Source organism: Mustela nigripes, chromosome 18, assembly GCF_022355385.1.
Source record: "Mustela nigripes isolate SB6536 chromosome 18, MUSNIG.SB6536, whole genome shotgun sequence".
Lineage (NCBI taxonomy): Eukaryota > Metazoa > Chordata > Mammalia > Carnivora > Mustelidae > Mustela > Mustela nigripes.
This window is the reverse complement of record NC_081574.1, coordinates 35015909-35042004: the sequence shown is the minus strand read 5'-3', so window position 1 is coordinate 35042004 and position 26096 is coordinate 35015909. Positions and strand designations below refer to the sequence as shown.

Here is a 26096-nt window from a genome sequence, read left to right as displayed (position 1 = left end):
GAAGATAAGCATTCACTTTATTCATGTCCTTGAGAAGTATGTGTTTACATGCTTAACTAAACCTATAGATCTAAGCTTATCAAATTCAGGATGAAAAGCAATTTTCAAGTTACTTCATGAAAGATATAAAATTGACAAATACTGACTTATCTCCATTCCTGCAATGACATCCCTGTGTTCCTCTCTGGCTCTGAAGTTTTTGTCTCTATTTACTTCATTATTACATTTTGTTTTGTACCCAAACTTTCCATAATGACTTCCAATTACTTTGTTCCACTACATTAGAAGATATGGTAAGCAAATGATAACTGTTTTTTACTGATCACTTTTTTATTTGTCTACATACTATGCTAAGAAATTTCCATTTATAAATGTAGTTAATCTTTGAAATAACTGTATATTAGGTATTATTTTTTTTTAGAAATAAGAAAATCACATACAGAAAAGTTACATTACTAGCCCAAGTTTTAGCCACAAGAACTTGTGTAACGTTATAATAGTAGAATGTTAATTCAAAAACAGTGTAAATATGTCTATGAGCATCAACATACTTGCAATTAGGAAAATGTGAGAATTTTTATTTTTTAATTATGTGTTTATATCTATTATATTTTCTGTATACCATATTACTAAACATAAAAATATATTTAAAATAAATATATTGCAACAGAAGTTTTTAATATAATCAATATCATTTAAATTTGTTTTCCAAATGTAACAATTCCAATGTGAATATATTTATTGAAGATAATACAAGTGAAGATAACAAAGAAGTGGTTACTTACTTCCGATTTCACAAGAATCCTGTAGGACTGATCTACCTGTTCAGTCATAGGATAATTTTCTTGTACAGGGGAAAAATTAATTTCATTATTCTTTATTTGATAAAGCATATGCTCATATGCGGCGGCAGATTCCAATGGCTCAATGCCATAACTGACATTCTGCAACAGCAATAATCCCCTAGGTATATAAACATATAAAAAAGAAATTAAAAGGTAATTAATATAGACTACCTGCTGAGAAATGTAAATCAACATTAAATAAAAAACATTTTACAGGAATTTAACAGTGGTCTTTGTGGCCTAATATCTAAGAATCATTTCTTCTTACTTGGGTAAACTTTGAAACACAATTTTATAGCTTCTTCTCTCTATTATGGGATTTAGAAGTCATTGTGGTGCTAGTGTGGCTAAGACATGTGAATATTCTTCATACTAGTGGAAGATTTTCCTGCATAAGTTTTATGACTGCCAACCTAGGATGGAGATAAAGAGAATAAGAAAATGATAAAGTGAGGAGGAGAAAAGGAAAGTATATGAGAAGAAACACAAAGTCTCTATTTTCTTTGTCTTTGCTCTATCCTTCAAGATGTTTCTAAAAATTAAAGAGTCACACAAGATTTTCGATCATGTATATCTCTAGAACATACTATTACCTGAGTCCAGAACAGGTGCTAAGTGTCACAACTGATTTTGGAACCTCTGCAGCATATCCTTGATAAAGACAATGGCCCTAAACAGGAGTATACAAAGATACACTCATGAGTTATTTGGGTTTTTTTTTTAAGTTTTTATTTAAATTCCTGTTAGTTAAGCACACAGTATAATATTAGCTTCAGGTGCACAACACAGTCATTCAACACTTCCATTCAACACCTGGTGCTCATCACAAAAAGTACATGAATGATTTGTAAATAAACTATTTGATTTATCCTTATTTCTTATATATCATCAAGCATTTAGATTTAACCATTACCATTACCATAATTATCTACCAGATATTCCATTACCTATAATCTCTTCCTCTTAAACATATTTGCCTAAGAATAGTCATAACTCCTATCCTTCCCCCTGCTTTAATTTTAAATATTTGACAAACAACTTCCTTATCTGTATCTTTTCTCTCTCAGCCACATTTCTTAAATGTGCAGTTTGTAACTACTAAATTGATTTAATTCACAGCATTAATTTGACTTCAAATGTTAACATTTCACTTGTTTTTTTTTTTTTTCAAGTTACCCAAAAGTATCTTAACTGAAATTTCTTCATTTTTTTTCTCTTTAGTATCTCACCAAGTTGATCAACCTTAGTTCAAGCTCTCTTCCCCATGGACTTTTTTTCACAGCATTAATATTCTCAGGTTCTCCCCTAATAATCTTTTTCAGTAAATATTCCTTTCTCTTAGAAGTCTAGTGATATTTACAGTCAGCCCTGTTCCTTTACTAATGCTGCCCTATGAAAACTTTAGCTTCATCACATTCTTTCCTATGAATTTGTTTCTATGTTAATATTATACAATACTAGCTGTGATACATATTATTTCCATCAGCTCCAGATAGTAAATTTCCTTACTGAAAGGAAACTAGCAAAAATAGAGTGAAAGGCACACTGACATCCAGTGGCTAGAGTACAGCCAGAAGAAATGTTGTCCATCTCACTGATCCTTCATCATCTGACTCCACCTAGCAGGACAAGGTGGCCCAAATATCTCTTACCACCACAGGCTGCAACAGCAGAAGTCCAGTAGAGCCAGAAGAACAAAGCTAAACAGAGTAACATTTAAAGTTATAAAGAGGGGTGAACCTGGGTGGCTCAGTGGCTTAGGCCTCTGCCTTCGGTTCAGGTCATGATCTCAGGCTCATGGGATCAAGCCCTGCATCGGGCTCTCTGCTCAGCAGGGAGCCTGCTTCCCTTCCTCTCTCTCTTCCTGCCTCTCTGCCTACTTGTGACCTGTAAAATAAATAAATGAAATCTTAAAAAAAGAAAGTTATAAGAAAGCTACATTGTCATTGGAACAACACGCCACACTAAACTTAAACTGGGTGGCTGCTTCAAAAACAGAAGATTTAAACACCAAGGGTACAAGTAAATATCACCAACTATACCAAGAACAAAAAAAATCATAATAAAAATGAGAAAAGACAACCAACTGATGCCAATATTGAGATAAGCCACATGCTGGAACTATCAGAGAAAGATTTTAAAGCAGCCATGGAAAACTGCTTCAATGAACAATTATAATCTTGAAATAAATGACAGAATGGAAATAAAAGCCATGAAAAACAAAGTATTAGAACTAGAAAACATATATATACATAAAACAAACCTCTGGATGGGCTCAAAAGTAGACTGGAGATGACAAGCGATAGAATCAGTGAACTTGAGGTCAGATAAGTAGAATTTACTCAATATATAAAACAGAGAAAAATGAGCTAATAAAAGACATAGAACCTCAATAAACTATGGAACAATACCAGATATAAAATATGTATCAGAATCCAAGAAAGATAACAAAGAATGTGGATTTGAAAAGTACTTAAGGAAACAAAGGCTAAGGGTTGCCTGGGTGGCTCATTCAGCCAGTTCAGGTCATGATCTCAGGGTCCTGGGATCAGGCTAGCAGTACGGGAAGTCTGCTTCACCCTCTCCCACTGCCACTTCCCCACCCAGCTCATGTGCTCTCTCTCTCTCCCTTTCTCAAATAAATAAAAATCTTTTAAAAGAAAAAAAAAAGGAGAAAGAAAGAAAGACTGAATTTCTGGTCAGGAAGAATGGAGTAAGAAGCCCTGGGCCCTCCATCATGGAACTAATTTACCAACTCAGCAATAATTCATGAACAAATTCCTTTCATGATTAATCATAAATTACTTGAAAAGCACACCCTAGGAGAATGCAAAATCAAGCTCACCAAAGCCAGTAAGAAGATTTGGTGTACTTTTCATCAGGGACACTGCCCAGAGAACTGCCATATAATCACAAATAGACTCCCAGACTCCCAGTTTGCCAGCTTGACCAGAGAATGAAAGGTGTTGGTTGATATGTCAATTGCCCCAACTGTTCTGAGAGGGCTACCCGAAAACTAGTATCTGTATCACCAGTCTATCACCTGAGTCCTGATAAGTTCAGCACAGTCTTAGCCACCCAAGTAAAATAGAGGTATTGATTTGGTCTAGTACAAATCATTGATTTGCAACCCCCACAACTCGGCATGGAGTAAGTGAATGAAAAACCCTAACTTTCTGCTTGTCACTGGAAAAGGAAAAAGTTGATCCATGCATGTAGTGCCTCCAAAACTGCCCATAGAATTAGCATTTGTCTCGTGAACCCTGGAGCACTGATAGATCTGGCAGAATCTAATTGCCTGAAAGAGACCAGAGGCAGCAGCTTGGAATGGTAGATATTATTGATCCTCCCTCCTATCTACCACAGAGAAAGCAGGAAAAAGAACATAGGTATCTGCTTCTCCCTGAAAAGATAAAAAGTTAGTAGAAGCCCCCAAAATCAATGGCAAGGATGATCTGGGGAATCCATTTCTGCACAAGGCCAGTTGGTGAAGACTGGGAGAACTGACTGCTTTGACTATGAGCCAACAACAAAACAGTGAGTCAAGTAAAATGAAGAATCAAGAAAAGATGTTTTAAACAAAGAAACAAGATAAATCTCCAGAAAGTGAACTTATTGAAATAAACTTAAATGATTTACTGTCTGAAGAATTAAAAATAGCTCTCACAAACTTCTAACTATAAAATAATAATAAGTAATGGGATGTAATATACAACACAGCAACTACAGTTAATAATACTGCATTGCATATTTGAAAGTTGCTAAGAGAATATATCTTAAAATTCAGTAACTGTATGATGAGGGATGCTAACTAGACTGTGATCATTTCACAATATATACAAATATTGAATCATATTGAACATATGAAATGAATATAAAGTTAATGTCAATTATACCTCAATAAAAAAAGAACTTTCATAAAGATACTCACTGAGGTCAAGAAAACAATGCACAACTAAGTGAGAATTTCAAAAAGAGAAAAATAGTATAAATAGTATATTTATAGTACTTTTATAGTACTATAAAATACTAAAAAGTTTCAACAGCAGACAAGATCAAGCATAAGAAAAAATAACTGAACTCGACAAGTCTGAGTAGCAAAAAGAGAAGAGACTGAAAAAGTGAAAAAAAGATTAAAAGACTTGGAACACTACCAGGAAAACTATCCACATTATGGAAGTCTCAGAAGGAAAGGAAGGAGAAAGAAAGGAATAAATAACTCTATGACATAATAGAGGTGTTAGCTAATACTAAAGTGGTAATCATATTGCAACATATGAATGCATCAAATCAACACACTGTACACCTTAAAGTTATACAATATTACATGTTAATATATCTCAATTTAAAAAGCAGCATGTTGAAATAAATAATGACTAAAGCTCCCCAAACCTATATGAGGAAATGGATATCCATTTCTTTCTTTCTTTTTTTATTTTATTTATTTATCAGAAAGAGAGAGGGGGAGAGAGCAAGCACAGGCAGACAGAATGGCAGGCAGAGGCAGAGGGAGAAGCAGGCTCCCTGCTGAGCAAGGAGCCCGATGTGGGACTCGATCCCAGGATACTGGGATCATGACCTGAGCCAAAGGCAGCTGCTTAACCAACTGAGCCATCCAGGCGTCCCTGGATATCCATTTCTAAGAGCTCAAAACACCAAATAAAATGGATCTAAAGAAATCCACATTCAGATATAACATAATCAAATTGTTAAGTCAAATGTAAATAGAGAATTTTGAGAGCATCAGGAGGAATTGATTTGTCACATATGATGGAACAGCCTTAAGAATTTCCATAGATTTTTCAGCAGAGAGCTGGAAAGCCTGAAGGAAGTGAGATAATATAGTCAAAGTGCTGACAGAGAGAAAAAAAAGTCAACAAAAAATATTATGTCCTACAAAACTAAGACATGAAGAGACTGGTTTATAGTTACATATACAAGGAACTTGGAAGCTACCACTCCATGCTACCTATAGGTAAAAAAATTAACAGACTGAAAAATCAACAACATTTCTTAGCTCTGGAATGGCATGAGGACACAGAGCAAACCACAAACCCCAAGACTGGGGAGGTGGGCAGGAGAACACAGGGAGTTACAGTTTACTGAAGCAGAAGTAGTAAGAAATGCTGCTGGAAATTGTGCTAGGGTATTTAATCCTCACAGTTATTGAAGAAATACTAGGCAATCAGTGTGGACAACCCTGAGAAATAAAAATTTCAGAGAACCCCTAACAAGGTCCCCAGAGTTTTGTAACATTTACATCCAGAAGTTTGACCAACATGCCCTAGTAAGTATCAGAGAAAAATCCCTCATGCTTTCAGTAAGGGGATGAAAAAAGGGACCATTTTGAAATACATCAAAGCATTCTGTCCTTAACAAGGACTGATTTCAGTGGTATCATTTAAATAAAGACTAACTTGCTGGAAAATTATCAAAGCATAACCGACATGGGGAAGGGAAATACCCAAATCCAGCCCACTCAGGCCATTCTGTCCCACCCAGAGAGGAAGGAAAAAAAAAAAAAAACTTAGAAAGTCTTGTGTTATGCGTAGTCCAGAGGCACTGGCCAAGTAAAAATTTGAGGCTTAATCATAGGATTGCAGAACATATCCTCTCTCACCATACCTCACCACTACATTATGGAAAGCATATTTATAGCAGTTCCTTTTGCCTGGTACATCATGTCCAGCTATCCAAAAAATCCCAAAGGAAAAAAGCACAATTTGGAAAGATAGAGCTAGCATCAAAATTAGACATGGCAAGAATGTTGGAATTATCAGATTGAGAACTTAAAACAACAATTACTGTTATGCTAAAGGCTCTAATGGATACATTAGACGCCATGCAAGAACAGATGCGTAATGTAATCATAGAGATAGAAATGCTGAGAAAGAACCCAAAACAAATGCTAGAGATTAAATTAAAAAAAAAAAAACTATAACAGAAATGAAGAGTGCCTTTGATGGTCTGGTAGATAGAAGTGGCTGGGGAAAAAATATCTGAACTTGAGGATATATCAACAGAAATTTAAGATCTAAAAAGCAAGAAAACATGGACAGAACAAAAAAGAAGAATATATATGGAACATTACAAAAGATGTAGCATACACATGACTGGAATATCAGAAAGAGGAGAAAAAGAGAAAGGAATGAAATATCTGTTACAGTAATCCTGACAATTTCCCCAAATTAATGTCAGACACCAAATCACACACAGAAAGCTCATAGAACACAAAACAGAATAAATGAAAAAAAAAAAAAAAAAATATATCTTGGCATATCATTTTCAAATTATAGAAAATCAAAGAAAAAAAAAAAAAAAATCCTAAAAGAAGCCAGAGGTGGGGAAACCTTGCCTAAAGAGGAACAATAGTTAAGAATCGTAAGATTTCTCTTCATAAATCATGTGTACAAGAAGGGACCAGACGGAAATATTTAAAGCACTGAGAGGGGAGGGGAAAAAAAAATATCAACCTAGAATTCTATACCCTGCAAAATTATCCTTCAAAAGGGAAGTAAAGATTTTATGAGACAAAAATTGAGGGAATTTTTTGCTAATAGATTTGTTTGCAAGAAAAATTTTTTAAAAATTCTGTATAGAAAAGGAAAATGATATAGGTGAGAAACTTGAATCTCCATAAGGAATATGACAGAAACATAAAACTTTTATTTTTCTTATGTTTAGCTGATATAATATTGTTCAAATAATAGCAACAATGTATTTAACTACATATGCTTATGCAGATACCATATGTAAAAGATATACATTTTATATTACATATTTCACATATAAGTGTGAAATTGTATTACATATTTATATGTATTTATATATTTATATATATTTATATATGCTTATATGTACTCATATATTTATATATATATGAAGTTATATATCATATTTCACATATATATATATTTGCTTATATATAAGCAGCAATGATAGAAGGGACATATATATTTGCTTATATATAAGCAGCAATGATAGAAGGGATGGAAGGGAAAAACTAGGATTACTTTTTATTGCAAAGGGCTCACACTACCTATGATATGCTGTAAAGTTACTTTAAAGTGGACACAGTTGAACTCAGCAACATCATCAATCAACTGGATATAACTGACAGCTACAGACTACCTCATCCACCAATAGCAGAATACACATTTTTCTCAAGTCCATATGGAACATTCGCCAAGACAGACATTCTGAGTCATAAAAAAACCCTTAACAAACTTCAAAGAATAGAAGTCATACAATGTATGCCCTCAGACCACTGTGGAATTAAACTATAAATCAATAACAAGAAGATAGCTGGAAAATCTCAAACACATGAGATAAAAGACATGCTTCTAAAGGAAATATAGATCAAAAAAGAAATCTCAAAAGAAATTTTAAAATATTTTTAACTAATGGAAATAAAATAAAGCTTTTCAAAATTTGAGAGATGCAGCAAAAATAGTGCTTAGGGGGAGGTTTATAGCATTTAATTAATATATTAAAAAAGAAGAAATACCTAAAATCAACAATCTAAGTCTCCACCTTACATAACTAAAAAAAGAAGAGTAAATTAAATACAAAGTAAACTGAAGAAAAAGAATTCTAAGAATTAGAGAAGAGTCAAGATGGCGGAGAAGTAGCAGGCTGAGACTACTTCAGCTAGCAGGAGATCAGCTAGATAGCTTATCTAAATATTGCAAACACCTGCAAATCCATCGGCAGATAGAAGAGAAGAACAGAAATTCTGGAAACAGAAAAACAACCACTTTCTGAAAGGTAGGACTGGCGGAGAAGTGAATCCAAAGCGACGGGAAGATAGACCCCAGGGAGAGGGGCCTGGCTCCCGGCAAGCGGCGGAGCAACGGAGCACAAAATCGGGACTTTTAAAAGTCTGCTCCGCTGAGGGACATCACTCCAGAGGCTAAACCGGGGCGAAGCCCATGCGGGGTCAGCGTGGCCTCAGGTCTTGCAGGGTCACAGAAGGATCAGGAGTGTCTGAGTGTCGCAGAGCTTGCGGGTATTGGAACGGGAAAGCCAGTTACAGAGAGAGAGCCGACAGTAAGCTAACAGCTCGGGCTTACCTTGAACCAGTCGCAGGCTCGGTGAGCTCGGAGCACCCCCGGAGGTCAGGCAGACGGGAGATACTGGGCGCTGTTCTCTGAGGGCGCACTGAGGAGTGAGGCCCCGGGCTCTCGGCTCCTCAGGGCCGGAGACCAGGAGGCCACCATTTGTATTCCCGTCTTCCGGAACTCTACGGAAAGTGCTCAGGAAACAAAAGCTCCTGAAAGAAAATCCGAGCGGATTACTCAGCCCGGCCCCTGGTAAGGGCGGTGCAATTATGCCTGGGGCAAAGACACTTGAGAATCACAACACCAGGCCGCTCACCCAGAAGATCAACAAGAAATCCAGCCGAGACCAAGTTCACCTACCAAGGAGTGCGGTTTCAATACCAAGGAGAGCAGCAGAACTCCAGAGGAGGAGAAAGCAAAGCATGGAACTCACAGCTTTCTCCCTGTGATTTATTTAGTGTTGCAGTTAATTTAATTATTTTCTTTTTAATTTTTTTCTCTTCTTCCGCTAAAAATTTTTTTAACTTTTAACCATTTTTTATGTTTTTAAACTAGTTTATCTAATACATATATTTTTTCTTTTTTATATTTTTATCTTTATTTGTTTTCTTTTTTTAATTCTTTTCTTTTTTTTTCTTTCTTTCTTTTTGAAAGTCTTTTTATCCCCTTTGCCCCCCCTCACGATTTGGGATCTCTTCTGATTTGGTTAAAGCATATTATCCTGGGGATGTTGCCACCCTTTTAGTATTTTACTTGCTCCTTCATATACTCTTATCTGGACAAATGACAAGGAGGAAAAATACACCACAAAAAAAAGAACAAGAGGCAGTATCGAAGGCTAGGGACCTAATCAATACAGACATTGGTAATATGTCAGATCTAGAGTTCAGAATGACAATTCTCAAGGCTCTAGCCGGGCTCGAAAAAGGCATGGAAGATATTAGAGAAACCCTCTCGGGAGATATAAAAGCCCTTTCTAGACAAATAAAAGAACTAAAATCTAACCAAGTTGAAATCAAAAAAGCTATTAATGAGGTGCAATCAAAAATGGAGGCTCTCAATGCTAGGATAAATGAGGCAGAAGAAAGAATTAGTGATATAGAAGACCAAATGACAGAGAATAAAGAAGCTGAGCAAAAGAGGGACAAACAGCTACTGGACCACGAGGGGAGAATTCGAGAGATAAGTGACACCATAAGATGAAACAACATTAGAATAATTGGGATTCCAGAAGAAGAAGAAAGAGAGAGGGGAGCAGAAGGTATACTGGAGAGAATTATTGGGGAGAATTTCCCTAATATGGCAAAGGGAACGAGCATCAAAATTCAGGAGGTTCAGAGAACGCCCCTCAAAATCAATAAGAATAGGCCCACAACCTGTCACCTAACAGTAAAATTTACAAGTCTCAGTGGCAAAGAGAAAATCCTGAAAGCAGCCCGGGAAAAGAAGTCTGTAACATACAATGGTAAAAATATTAGATTGGCAGCTGACTTATCCACAGAGACCTGGCAGGCCAGAAAGAGCTGGCATGATATTTTCAGAGCACTAAACGAGAAAAACATGCAGCCAAGAATACTATATCCGCTAGGCTATCATTGAAAATAGAAGGAGAGATTAAAAGCTTCCAGGACAAACAAAAACTGAAAAATTTGCCAACACCAAACCAGCTCTACAGGAAATATTTAAAGGGGTCCTCTAAGCAAAGAGAGAGCCTACAACTGGTACATCAGTAAGGAACAGAGACAATATACACTAACAGTCACCTTACAGGCAATACAATGGCACTAAATTCATATCTCTCAATAGTTACTCTGAATGGTAATGGGCTAAATGCCCCAATCAAAAGACACAGAGTATCAGAATGGATAAAAAAAAACAAAACCCATCTATATGTTGCCTCCAAGAAACTCATTTTAAGCCCGAAGACAGCTCCAGATTTAAAGTGAGGGGGTGGAAAAGAATTTACCATGCTAATGGACATCAAAAGAAAGCAGAAGTGGCAATCCTTATATCAAATCAATTAGATTTTAAGCCAAAGACTATAATAAGAGATGAGGAAGGACACTATATCATACTCAAAGGGTCTGTCCAACATGAAGATCTAGCAATGTTAAATGTGTATGCCCCCAACGTCGGAGCAGCCAACTATATAAACCAATTAATAAAAAAATAAAGAAACACATCAACAATAATACAATAATAGTAGGGACTTTAACACTCCCCTCACTGAAATGGACAGATCATCCAAGCAAAAGATCAGCAAGGAAATAAAGGCCTTAAACGACACACTGGATCAGATGGACATCACAAATATATTCAGAACATTTCATCCCAAAGCAACAGAATTCACATTCTTCTCTAGTGCACAGGGAACATTCTCCAGAATAGATCACATCCTTGGTCCTAAATCAGGACTCAACCGGTATCAAAAGATCGGGATCATTCCCTGCATATTTTCAGAACACAATGCGCGGAAGCTAGAACTCAACCACAAGAGGAAGTTTGGAAAGGACCCAAATATATGGAGACTAAACACCATCCTTCTAAAGAATGAATGGGTCAACTGGGAAATTAAAGAAGAATTGAAAAAAATCATGGAAGCAAATGATAATGAAAATACAATGGTTCAAAATCTGTGGGACACAACAAAGGCAGTCCTGAGAGGAAAATATATAGCAGTACAAGCCTTTCTCAAGAAACAAGAGAGGTCTCAGCTACACAACCTAACCCTACAACTAAAGGAGCTGGAGAAAGAACAAGAAAGAAACCCTAAGCTCAGCAGGAGAAGAGAAATCATAAAGATCAGAGCAGAAATCAATGAAATAGAAACCAAAAAAACAATAGAACAAATCAACGAAACTAGGAGCTGGTTATTTGAAAGAATTAATAAAATTGATAAGCCCTGGCCAGACGTATCAAAAAGAAAAGAGAAAGGACCCAAATAAATAAAATCATGAATGAAAGAGGAGAGATCACATATAACACCAAAGAAATACAAACTATTATAAGAACATAGTATAAGCAACTCTATGCCAACAAATTTGACAATCTGGAAGAAATGGATGCATTCCTAGAAACATATAAACTACCACAACTGAACCAGGAAGAAATAGAAAGTCTGAACAGACCCATAACGAGTAAGGAGATTGATACAGTCATTAAAAATCTCCCAACAAACAAAAGCCCAGGGCCAGACGGCTTCCCGGGGGAATTCTACAAAACATTTAAAGAAGAACTAATTCCTATTCTCCTGAAACTGTTCCAAAAAATAGAAATGGAAGGAAAACTTCCAAACTCATTTTATGAGGCCAGCATCACCTTGATCCCAAAACTAGACAAGGATCCCATCAAAAAAGAGAGCTACAGACCAATATCCTTGATGAACACAGATGCGAAAATTATCACCAAAATACTAGCCAAAAGGATTCAACAGTACATTAAAAGGATTATTCACCACGACCAAGTGGGATTTATTCCAGGGCTGCAAGGTTGGTTCAATATCTGCAAATCAATGTGATACAACACATCAATAAAAGAAAGAACAAGAACCATATGATACTCTCAATAGATGCTGAAAAAGCATTTGACAAAGTACAACATCCCTTCCTGATCAAAACTCTTCAAAGTGTAGGGACAGAGGGCACATACCTCAATATCATCAAAGCCATCTATGAAAAACCGACTGCAAATATCATTCTCAATGGAGAAAAACTGAAAGCTTTTCCGCTAAGGTCAGGAACACGGCAGGGATGTCCATTATCACCACTGCTATTCAACATAGTACTAGAAGTCCTAGCCTCAGCAATCAGACAACAAAAGGAAATTAAAGGCATCCAAATCTCCAAAGAAGAAGTCAAACTATCACTCTTCGCAGATGATATGATACTATATGTGGAAAACCCAAAAGACTCCACTCCAAAACTGCTAGAACTTGTACAGGAATTCAGTAAAGTGTCAGGATATAAAATCAATGCACAGAAATCAGTTGCATTTCTCTACACCAACAACAAGACAGAAGAAAGAGAAATTAAGGAATCAATCCCATTTACAATTGCAACTCAAACCATAAGATACCTAGGAATAAACCTAACCAAAGAGGCACAGAATATATACTCAGAAAACTATAAAGTACTCATGAAAGAAATTGAGGAAGACACAAAGAAATGGAAAAATGTTCCATGCTCCTGGATTGGAAGAAAAAATAATGTGAAAATGTATATGCTACCTAAACAATCTACACATTTAATGCAATTCCTATCAAAGTACCATCCATCTTTTTCAAAGAAATGGAACAAATAATTCTAAAATTATATGGAACCAGAAAAGACCTCGAATAGCCAAAGGGATATTGAAAAAGAAAGCCAAAGTTGGTGGCATCACAATTCCGGACTTTAAGCTCTATTACAAAGCTGTCATCATCAAGACAGCATGGTACTGGCACAAAAACAGACACATAGATCAATGGAACAGAAAATAGAGCCCAGAAATAGACCCTCAACTCTATGGTCAACTAATTTTTGACAAAGCAGGAAAGAATGTCCAATGGAAAAAAGAAAGCCTCTTCAATAAATGGTGTTCCTTACACCACACATGAAAATAGACTCAAAATGGATGTAGGACCTCAATGTGAGAAAGGAATCCATCAAAATCCTTGAGGAGAACACAGGCAGCAACCTCTTCGACCTCAGCCGCAGCAACATCTTTCTAGGAACATCGCCAAAGGCAAGGGAAGCAAGGGCATAAATGAACTATTGGGATTTCATTAAGATCAAAAGCTTTGGTACAGCAAAGGAAACAGTTAACAAAATCAAAAGACAACTGACAGAATGGGAGAAGATATTTGCAAACGACATATCAGATAAAGGACTAGTGTCCAGAATCTCTAAAGAACTTAGCAAACTCAACACCCAAAGAACAAATAATCCAATCAAGAAATGGGCAGAGGACATGAACAGACATTTCTGCAAAGAAGACATCCAGATGGCCAACAGACACATGAAAAAGTACTCCATATCACTTGGCATCAGGGAAATACAAATCAAAACCACAATGAGATATCACCTCACACCAGTCAGAATGGCTAAAATCAACAAGTCAGGAAATGACAGATGCTGGCGAGGATGCGGAGAAAGGGGAACCCTCCTACACTGTTGCTGGGAATGCAAGCTGGTGCAGCGACTCTGGAAAACAGCATGGAGGTTCCTCAAAATGTTGAAAATAGAACTGTCCTATGACCCAGCAATTGCACTACTGGGTATTTACCCTAAAGATACAAACGTGGTGATCCAAAGAGGCACATGCACCCGAATGTTTATAGCAGCAATGTCCACAAAAGCCAAACTATGGAAAGAACCTAGATGTTCATCAACAGATGAATGGATCAAGAAGAAGTGGTATATATACACAATGGAATACTATGCAGCCATCAAAAGAAATGAAATCTTGCCATTTGTGACCATGGATGGAACTAGAGCGTATCATGCTTAGCGAAATAAGTCAAGCGGAGAAAGACAACTATCATATGATCTCCCTGATATGAGGAAGTAGTGATGCAACATGGGGGCTTAAGTGGGTAGGAGAAGAATCAATGAAACAAGATGGGATTGGGAGGGAGACAAGCCATAAGTGACTCTTAATCTCACAAAACAAACTGAGGGTTCCTGGGGGTAGGGGGGTTGGGAGAAGGGGGGTGGGGTTATGGACATTGGGGAGGGTATGTGCTTTGGTGAGTGCTGTGAAGTGTGTAAACCTGTACCTGTACCTGTACCCTGGGGATGAAAATATATGTTTATAAAAAATTTAAAAAAAAAAAGAATTCTAAGAATTAGTATAGAAACCAATGACACTGAAAATAGGAAAATGAATGAAACCAAAAGCTGGTTCTTTGAAAATATCAATAAAATCAACATGTCTTTAACCAGGAAACTAAGTAAAAATAAGAACACTAATTACTAATATCAGAATTAAAAAGTTGGCATAACTACAGTTCCCATAAATATTAAAAAGACAATAAAAGAATATGATGAACAACTCCACACCCACAGATTTGAAAATGTAGATGAAATGGACCAATTTGGGATGCCTGGGTGGCTCAATGGGTTAAAGCCTCTGCCTTCGGCTCAGGTCAGTATCCCAGGGTCTTGGGATCAAGCCCCACATCAGGGTCTCTGCTCCACAGGGAGCCTGCTTCCTCCTCTCTCTCTGCCTACTTGTGATCTCTGTCAGTCAAATAAATAGATAAAATCTTAAAAAAAAAAAAAAGAAATGGTCCAATTTGTCATCCTTCATACAAGATGAAATACACAATGTGGGGTGACTGGATGGGTCAGTCAGTTAAGCTTCCGCCTTTGGCTCAGGTCATGATTTCAGGGTCCTGGGATCAAGTCCTACATCAAGCTCTCTGCTCAGCAGGGAGTCTGCTTCTCCCTCTCACTTTCCCTATGTGTCCTCCTTCCCTCTCTCTCTTTCTCTCTGTCAAATAAATAAATAAAATCTTTTAAAAAAGAAATATACAATCTGAATGGGTCTATATTTATTAGAGAAATCAAAAAAAAATTAATAATCTTCCAAAATAGAAAGCACAATGATTAGATGGGTTCATTGTAGAATTCTTCCCAACATTTATTTTTTTTTTAAAGATTTTATTTATTTATTTGACTGAGAGAAATCACAAGTAGACGGAGAGGCAGGCAGAGAGAGAGAGAGGGAAGCAGGCTCCCTGCCGAGCAGAGAGCCCGATGCGGGACTCGATACCAGGACCCTGAGATCATGACCCGAGCCGAAGGCAGCGGCCCAACCCACTGAGCCACCCAGGCGCCCCTCTTCCCAACATTTAAGGGAGAAATTATACCAATTCTTTACACACTCCTTCAGAGTATAGACCCAGAGGAAATATGTCCTAACCTATTCTCTGGGGACAGAATTATCTGAATACCAAAATAAGACCAAAATATTAGAAGAAAAGTTCAGAGCAATATCTCTCATGAATATATATGCACAAATCTTTGACAAAATTAGCACATCAAATCCAACAATGAATAAAAAGAATTATAAATCACAACTAACTTGGATTTATCTCAAAGCTGGTCCAACATTCAAAAATGAAGTAATATAAGCAATCACAGCAACAGGTTAAAAAAGAAAAATCAGTAAAATCTGTAATGTTTTAGGAAACAAAATAAACATATAAAGATCAGTTGTGATTCTATACAGTAAGTATCTGAGAAATTAGAAAAGAAATCCCATTTAACAGCAGCCAAAAGAATAAAAGAATAAATTTAACAAGAGAGGTGAAAAGACATATAAACGTTATAATACAATGATGAAAGAAATTGATGAAGACACAATAGTAAGACATCCTGCATTCACAGACTGGAAAAATTAATATTATTAAGTGTCCATGTTATCTAAAACAATCTACAAATCCAGTGAAACCCCTAATTCACTGCCATTTTTCACAGAACGAGAAAAAAAATCTGATAATATACGGAGGAATCTTAAATGCAAACTATCATGTGAAAGAAGCCAATCTGAAAGGCTTTTTATGGTATGATTCTAACTACATGAGATTCTGGAAAAGGCAAAACTATGGAGACAGTAAAAAGATGAGTAGTTCTCAAGGTGAGGGGAGGACAGAAGGTTGAATAGGTGGAGCACAGAGGATGTTGATGGCAGTGAAATTACTCTGTATGATGTTACAATGGTGACACATGTCATATATTTGCACAAACCCATGAAATGTACAAAACCAAAGTTAAACCATAATTTAAACTGTGGACTCCTGGTAATTGTGACATGATCATTCAGCTAATTGTAATAAATATACCACTGTGGCTGGGGATGTCACTAACAGCAGAGGCTATGAACATGTGGGTTCAGGGGATATTTAAAAAATGTCTGTACCTTCCTCTTAATTTTGCTGTCAACCCAAAACTGTTCATAAAAAAGAAAAATTAGGCCTTTTATTTTTCTTAATTTTTATTTTTTTTATTTCTTTTCAGTGTTCCAGAATTCATTGTTTACGTACTACACCCCTTGCTCCATGCAATATGTGCCCTCCTTAATACCCACTACCAGGCTCACCCAACCTCCCACACCTCCTCGTCTCTGAAACCCTCAATTTGTTTCTCAGAGTCCACAGTCTCTCATAGTTTGACTCCCCCTCCAACTTACTTCTTTCCATCTCCCCATGTCCTCCATGTAATTCCTTGTACTCCACAAATAAGTGAAATCATATGATAATTGACTCTCTCTGCTTGACTTATTTCACTCAGCATAATCTGTTCCAGTCCCATCCATGTTGATACAAAAGTTTCTGATGGAGGCATAATACTCCATAGTATATATGGACCATATCTTCTTTATCCATTCATCCATTGAAGGGAATCTTGTTTCTTGTCACAGTTTGTCAACTGTGGCCATTGCTGCTATGAACATTGGGGTACAGACAGACCTTCTTGTCACTCCATTTGTATCTTTGGGACAAATACCCACCAGTGCAATTGCAGGGCCATAGGGAAGCTCTATCTTTAATTTCTTTTTTTTTTTTTAGATTTTTATTTATTTATTTGATAGTCAGAGAGAGATCACAAGTAGGCAGAGAGGCAGGCAGAGAGAGAGGGGGAAGCAGGCTCCCTGCCGAGCAGAGAGCCCGATGTGGGGCTCGATCCCAGGACCCTGAGATCATGACCTGAGCTGAAGGCAGAGGCTTAAACCACTGAGCCACCCAGGCGCCCCTATCTTTAATTTCTTAAGGAATCTCCAAACTGTTTCCCAAAGTTGCTGCACCAAGTTGCATTCCCACCAACAATGTAAGAGGGTTCCCCTTTCTCCACAACCTCTCCAATACTGTTGTTTACTGTCTTGGTGATTTTGGTCATTCTAACTGGTTTAAGGTGGTATCTCAATGTGGTTTTGATTTGAATCTCCCTGATGGCTGATGATGATGAACATTTTTTCATGTGTCTGTTAGCCATTTGTATATCTTCTTTGGAGAAGTGTCTGTTTATATCCTCTGCCCATTTTTTGACCTGTTTATCTGTTTTGTGTGTGTTGAGTTTGAGGAGTTTTTTATAGATCTTGGATATAAGCCCTTTGTCTGTAGTGTCATTTGGGAGTATCTTCTCCCATTCTGTGGGCTGCCTCTTTGTTTTGTTGACTGTTTCGTTTGCTGTGCAGAAGCTTTTGATCTTGATGAAGTCCCCAAAATTCATTTTATCTTTTGTTTCCTTTGCCTTTGGAGACATATCTTGAAAGAATTTGCTGTGGCTGATGTTGAAGAGGTTACTGCCTATGTTCTCCTCTACGATTCTGATGGATTCCTGCCTCACATTGAGGTCTTTTACCCATTTCGAGTTTATCTTTGTGTATAGTATAAGAGAATGGTCGAGTTTCATTCTTCTACACATAGCTGTCCAATTTTCCCTGCACCAATTACTGGAGAGACTGTCTTTTTTCCACTGGGTATTTTTTCCTGCTTTGTCGAAGATTATTTGACCATAGAGTTGAGGGTCCATATCTGGGCTCTCTACTCTGTTCCACTGGTCTATGTGTCTGTTTTGTGCCAGTACCATGCTGTCTTGGTGATCACAGCTTTGTAGTAAAGCTAGAAACCAGGCAACGTGATACCCTCAGATTTGTTTTTCTTTTTCAATATTTCCTTAGCAATTTGGAGTCTCTTCTGATTCCATACAAATTTTAAGATTGTTTGCTCCACCTCTTTGAAAAATGCCCATGGAATTTTGATTGGAATGGCATTGAAAGTATAGATTGCTCTAGGCAGTATAGACATTGTAACAATGTTTATTCTTCTGATCCAAGAGCATGGAATGGTATTCCATCTTTTTGTGTCTTCTTCAATTTCTTTCATGGGGGTTCTATAGTTCCCTGGGTACAGATCCTTTACCTCTTTGGTTAGGTTTATTCCCAGATATCTTATGGTTCTTGGTGCTATAGTAAATGGAATCAATTCTCACATTACCCTCTCTATATTTTCATTGTTAGTGTATAAGAAAGCAACTGATTTCTGTGCATTGATTTTGTATCCTACCACATTACTGAATTCCTGAATGAGTTTTAGTAGTTTGTGGGTGGAGTCTTTTTGGTTTTCCACATAAATTATCATGTCATCTGCAAAGAAAGAGAGTCTGACTTCTTCATTGTCAATCTGAATACATTTTATTTCTCTTTGTTGTCTGATTGCTGTTGCTAGGACTTCAAATACTATGTTGAACAAGAGTGGTGAGAGTGGGCATCCTTGTCGTGTTCCTGATCTCAGAGGGAAGGGTATGAGCTCTTCCCCACTGAGGATGATATTTGCTGTGGGTTTTTCACAGAGAGGTTTTATGAAGTTGAGGAATGTTCCCTCTATCCCTATACTTTGAAACATTTTAATCAAGAACAGATGCCATATCTTGTCAAATGCTTTTTCTGCATCAACTGCAAGGATCATGTGGTTCTTCTCTATTCTCTTCTTGATCTGTTCTATCACATTGATTTGCAAATGTTGAACCACCCTTGTATCCCATGGATAAATCCCACCTGGTCATGGTGGATAATCTTTTTAATGTACTGTTGGATCCTATTAGGAAGGATCTTGTTGAGCATCTTAGCATCCATATTCATCAGGGATATTAGCCTGAAATTCTCCTCTTTAGTGGGATTTTTGCCTGGTTTAGGGATCCGGGTAATGCTGGCTTCATAATAAGAGTCTGGAAATTTTCCTTCTCCTTCAATTTTCTGAAACAGCTTCAGGAGAATAGGTATTATTTCTCTTTGAAAGTTTGGTAGAATTCCCCAGGGAGTCCATCATGTCCTGGGCTCTTTGTTTTTTGGGAGGTAAAAATTAGGTCTTTTAAAAAATGGAGGGATGAAGACTTTCCTAGCCAAAACTGAGGTAATCTCACTACTATATCTGCATTACAAGAAAATGAATAGGAGTTCTTCAAGTTGAAAGAAAAGGGTGCTGAGCAGCAACATAAGCATATAAGAATCAAAACCACTGGTAAAGGTAAATATATAGAAAATGCTGAATACTAAATTATTATGATGATAGTGTGTAAATCACTTTAATTCAGGTGTAAAAGTTAAGACAAAAATATTAAAAATAAGCATAACTAAAATGTTAGAAGATACACAATATGAAATGATATAAGTTGTGACATCAAAAACACAAAATGAATGTGAGGGAGAGTAATAAAATTGCAGATTTTTGTATGTGGTTGAAGTTTTTGTCAGCTTGTAATAAACTATTATAGCCATACGATATTTCACATAAGCACCATGGTAACCAAAATGAAAATACCAATATAATTTACACAAAAGAAAAAGGCCAAAATATCAAAACATACTTAAAAAAATTCAATGAAACACAATAGAAGAGAGCAAAGAAGAAAAGACAGACAAAACAACTACAAAACAAATACCAGACAATTAACAAGTGACAATAGTAAATAACTTCATTATCAAAAATAACTTTAAATGAAAATGGATTAAACAATATAATCAAAAGACATAGTAAGAGTGTTGAATGGGAAAAAAGGCAGTATCCAACTATAAGCCATCTGAAAGAAACTCACTTCAGATTTAAGGGCACATATAGGCTGAAAGGGAAGGCATTAAAAAAAGATATTCCAAGCAAATGACAACCAAGAGAGCAGAAGTGGTTATACTGGTATCAGATAAAACAGGCATTATGTCAAAACTGTCAAAAGAATCAAATAAGGACATTTTATAATGTTCAAAGTGTCAATTCACAGTAAAATCACCTCTCACCACTTAGGATGGCTATTATCATACAAATAAGTATAAGTGTTAGTGAGGATGTGGAGAAAGTGGAATTACTGCACACTGTTAGTGGAAATACAACATGGTGCAGTTGCTAATGAAAACAGTAGGGAGACTCCTCTAAAAACCAAAAATAAAACTACCTTATGATCTTGAGATGTCACTTCTGGATAGTTATCAAAAGGATGGGAATGAGGACCTCAAGGAGATACTGGATCTCCTACGTTCACTGCCCCACTCACTAACCATAATACCCAAAATGTGGAAACAACTTAACCAGACATCAGCAGATGAGTGAATTAAAAAAAAAAAAAATGCAGCACACATTCAATGGAATACTCTTCAGTCTTAAAAAGAAGCAAATTCTATAACATGTGATAACGTGGATGAACCCTGAGGACGTCATGCTAAGAGATTTTAGTCACAGAAGTCAGTCACAGAAAGACAAATACTGTATGATTTCATTTATAAGAGACATCTAAAATAGATTCATACCATCAGAGAGTGGAATGGTAGTTGCCATCAGTTGGAGAGGGGGAGAAATGAGGAATACTAACTAATGGATATAACATTTCAGTCAAGCAAGATGAGTAAGCTCTAGGATCTTCTGTAAAACACCATACTATAATTAACAAAAATAAATACTTAAAATTTTTTGATGGTAGAGTTCACATTTAAGTATTTTTACCACAGGAAAATGAAATACAAATTAAAAATAAGAAAAAAGAAATAATGTTGAAAACTTCACAACGATGATGCTATATAAACATTTAGATTCCAGAAGATAAGCAAACTGCAACGAGAATGGGCAATAAAAATATCTGCTGAGTAACCAGAAAGCAATGTCACCTAACCTATAGGGGAACACCAACTTGAATGACAACGGATCTCACATCCGAAGGAATGAAGACTAAGAAGATACACCACAGCAATTTTCAACTTCTGAAAGTACAAACATGAACTCTATATCTGGCAAATTCACCTTTTAAGAATGGAGAAAGAGAAAAGAGACTTTCTCAAAAAAAAGGAAAACTAGATTTTATCACTAGCACACATACCACTAAAGAATATCAAAAAGAAACTCCAAAAATCAAAGGTAGTAATATCACATGAAGGCCTGGAGCATCATAAGGAATTGGGAAAAACAGAATGGATTAAAGTAGTGGTAAATATAAAAGGCAATCTTTTATTTCATGAGTTCCCTAAATCACATTTGGTGGTTGACACAAAAATCATAAAATATCATATGATACTTAATATATGTAAAGGAATTTTTAATCAATTGTATTTTTTTTTATTTTTTTTACTTATTTTTTTAAAGATTTATTTATTTATTTATTTGCCAGAGAGAGAGAGAGAGAGTGAGTGAGCACAGGCAGGCAGAGTGGCAGCAGAGGCAGAGGGAGAAGCAGGCTCTCCGCCGAGCAAGGAACCCGATGTGGGACTCGATCCCAGGACACTGGGATCATGACCTGAGCTGCAGACAGCCACTTAACCAACTGAGCCACCCAGGTGTCCCTAATCAATTGCATTTTAAAAGTGCAGAGGATAAAGGAACCCAAACAGAAGTTATGGTTTCAATATTTTACTTAAGTAGTAAAAAGTACCACACAATAGTAAGTTTTATTATAAGTTTTATATGTATATTGTAACACCTACAGCAAACACTAAGGAAACTATCATAAGGAAAATACTTTAAAACACCATAAATAAATCATGATGCAATCCTAAAAAATGTCCAAATACCCAGAAGGCGGCAAGAAGAAAGGAACAAAGGAATGAGAAATATAGAAAAAAAGAAACAAGCCATTAGGATTATGGCAAACAAAAATCCTAATATATCAATAATTACTTTAAATACTGTGAGTCAGGGTAAATGGGAGAAAAAGAAACATACTATGGCTCAACTAAATACTCTTTTAAGAAACTCATCTCAAACATAACATACCATCAGACTGAAATTAAAAGATTGGACAAATATATATCATGTGAGCATTCATAAAAATAAAGCAAAGCAGCTTTATTAATTTCACACAAAGTGAACTTACTGGTAAAAAAAAAAAATCTACTTGGGACAAAGAGAATCATTACTTTATCATAAAAGCATCAATCTATCCAGAAGACACTGCAATCCTAAATGTATTAGGCATCAAAAAACAGAACTTCAAAATACATGAAGCAAACATTGATAAAACTGAAAGACAAAAAAAACCATTCCATAATAATAAATGATTAATTCAATATGTATCATACAGCTATCAATAATATTGGGCAGAAAATCAGTAAAAATACAGAATTGAACAATAACATCAATTAATATGATCTATATGACATTTATAGACGATTCCAAACCAAGAGCAGATCACACATATTTTTCAACTATACAAGAGCATTTATTGACACATATAATGTGCTGGATCATAAAGCAAACCTTCACAAATTTAAAAGAACTGAAATCATATAGGATATATTTTCTAACCATAAAGGAATCAAATAAGAAATCACCAGAGAAGGACAACAGGAAAAATCTCCAAACATCTGGAAACTGAACAACACACTTCTTAAAACTCCATGGGTCAAACAAGAAGTCTCAAAGGAAACTTTTAAAATATATGCAACTGTATCAAAATGAAAATAAAACATACTGGGCGCCTGGGTGGCTCAGTGGGTTAAGCCGCTGCCTTCAGCTCGGGTCATGATCTCAGGGTCCTGGGATCGAGTGCCGCATCGGGCTCTCTGCTCAGCAGGGAGTCTGCTTCCTCCTCTCTCTCTCTCTGCCTGCCTCTCTGCCTACTTGTGATCTCTCTCTGTCAAATAAATAAATAAAATCTTTAAAAAATAAATAAATAAATAAATAAATAAAATTAAAAAAAAACATACTGTTATAGGCTGCAGTTGAGTGGTGCTGAACAGGAAATTTTTGTACTAAAATGCTTACAACAGAAAAGAAGAAAGGTCACAAAGTGATAATACATTTTTCTCTCAACAAACTAGAAAAAAGAAACTCAAAGAAAGGTATAAGGGACACAATAATAAATGTAAGAGCTAAATTTTATGACATTGAAAATAAGACAACAATATGGAAAAAGCAAGAAAAAGCTAGTTCTTCAATAAATTCAGTAAGCTGGAAAATCTCCAGCAGGACTGACAAAGAAGAGAGAAGACAGCCATCATTGATGTCAGAAATAAAACAGTCCTGTAATCATTAAAAGGATACTAAGGGCTTTGACACAATTACACCCCTAAATTCCACACCTGAGATAGAATCGACCAATTCCTTAAAAAAATACAAACCACCAAAATAATACATGTGAAACAGATAAACAAGATATTCCTATAACAATTAAGTAAACTGAGTCAGTAATTAAAAATCTCTCGCGACTGCGTGCGCGCACACACACACAACACACACACACACACACACACACCCCAGGCCTAGTAAAGAATTTTACCAAACATTTTAAAAATTAGCATGTTCTTTATACAACATCTTCCAGAAAATAAACAGGAAATAACACCTACAGATTTATTTTATGAGGCCATTATTACTCTACTAGCAAAATTAGTCAGTACAAAAAACGAAAACCAGACCAATATTTCTCATGAACTTTGACAAAAAAAATCCTCAAGAAATTTTTAGCAAATCAAACCCAGTCTGGATAAAAAGAATTATCCGCAGGACCAAGTTGTAGCTTTTCTAGATATGCAGCACTATTTTAATATCTGAAAATCAATCAATGTAATCTGTCCTATCAAGAAGCTAAAAAAGAAAAGTCATATGATCATATCAACTGATACAGAAAAGTTACATGATACAATTGAACACATACCCCTTGATGGGGAGTTTTCTATCTAGAAATAGAGAATTTCCTCCAATTTGTAAGTAATATATTTAGAAAAACCAAACCTACAAGCTAACATTATCCTCAATGAAGGAAGAATATTTTATCTTTATGTTTGTATCTATGAAGTCATCTAGTCTGAAATTTATATGAACAAGCAAAATACCTATGATAGTCTAAAATCTTGAGAAAGTAGGAGGAATCGCTGCAGTCCATATAAATGCTTAATTTACAAGTAAAGTATGGAAGACAGCATGATAGTTGCAGAAGTACAGACACATAGAACTGAACAGAATATGAACCCAGACATATATTCACAAAAATATGCCTCACTGACTTTTTGACAAAGATTCAAGAACAATTCAATGAAGAACAGCCTTTTCTATCAATAATGTTGAAACAAATAAATGCATATCCTCAGTCAAAAATATAAACCCTGATCCAAATCTTACACCTTACACAAAATTATCTCAAAGTGAACATAAAATTAAATGTAAATAAAACTGTAAAACTTTTAGGGAAAAATGTAGAATTTTCAGGAACTAGGGATAAATGGAGTTCTTAAGTTTGATACCAAACCTCCATTCATAAAAGAAAAAGTTGATAAATTAACTCTCATCAAAATTAAAAATTTATAATCAATGAGAGACCTTATGAACAAGATGAAAAGATAAGTTACAGACTAGGAATAAATATTGACAAAACACATATCTAGCAAAGGACCTGTATTTGGAATATATAAACTGCTTAAAAATCACAATAAAAAAACAACCAATCAGGGGCACCTGGTGGCTCAGTTGGTTAAGCATCTGCTTTGGCTCTGGTCATGATCACAGGGTCTTGGGTTCAAGTCCCACATCGGGCTCCCTGCTTAGCCGGAAGCCTGCATCTCCCTGTCTCACTCCCCCTGCTTGTGTTCCCTCTCTCACTGTGTCTCTCTCTAATAAATTAATAAAATCTTAAAGAAAAAAGCAATCAAATTAGAAAATAAGTAAAGGACATTAACAGATGTTTCATTTCATGAAAATATATTCAACATCACTGGGCACTATGGAAATGCAAATTAAAAATTACATAAGATATTACTACACATCTATCAAAATGCTAAAATTTTAAATGATTTTGAATACTGATCAAATAGTGGCAAACATTCAGACCCTCTATCTTTTCTACATTGCCAGTGGAAATGTAAAATGGTACAGACACACTGGAAAATAGTTGAAAATTTCTTTTAAAAAAATAAATATATACTTGCCATATGACCTAGCAATCATATTCCTGGGCATGTACCCCATAAAATTAAAAAATTATGTCCACAACACAAATTGCAAATGAATGTTCATAGAGGCATTACCTTAAATAGTTAAAGACTGGAAAAGGTAAAGTATGAGAACATGTAGACCTGATGTTTTTTTGTTGGGAATGTGACTGTTTAGAAATTTAATTTCTTTTATTTAAATGTATATTTTCTATTTAAATTTATTTAATTTTTTCCCCAGTTTTTTCTCCCTTCTCCTATTGTTCTCTGCACTATTTCTTATGCTCTACCTGTGAGTGAAACCATA

General features: G+C 35.9%; 1 protein-coding gene across 1 annotated transcript in view; it reads right to left on the bottom strand.

Annotated features, from left to right (window-relative positions):
• Nucleotides 1-26096, bottom strand: part of LOC132006447 (A disintegrin and metallopeptidase domain 3-like) — an 82468-nt gene that overhangs the window by 45606 nt on the left and 10766 nt on the right. Inside the window, exons 5-6 of the mRNA XM_059384217.1 lie at nucleotides 1439-1515; nucleotides 786-963 (exon numbers count right to left, since the gene is read on the bottom strand). Coding sequence (XP_059240200.1) covers nucleotides 786-963; nucleotides 1439-1515 — 255 coding nt within the window. The remainder of the gene's footprint in view (nucleotides 1-785; nucleotides 964-1438; nucleotides 1516-26096) is intronic.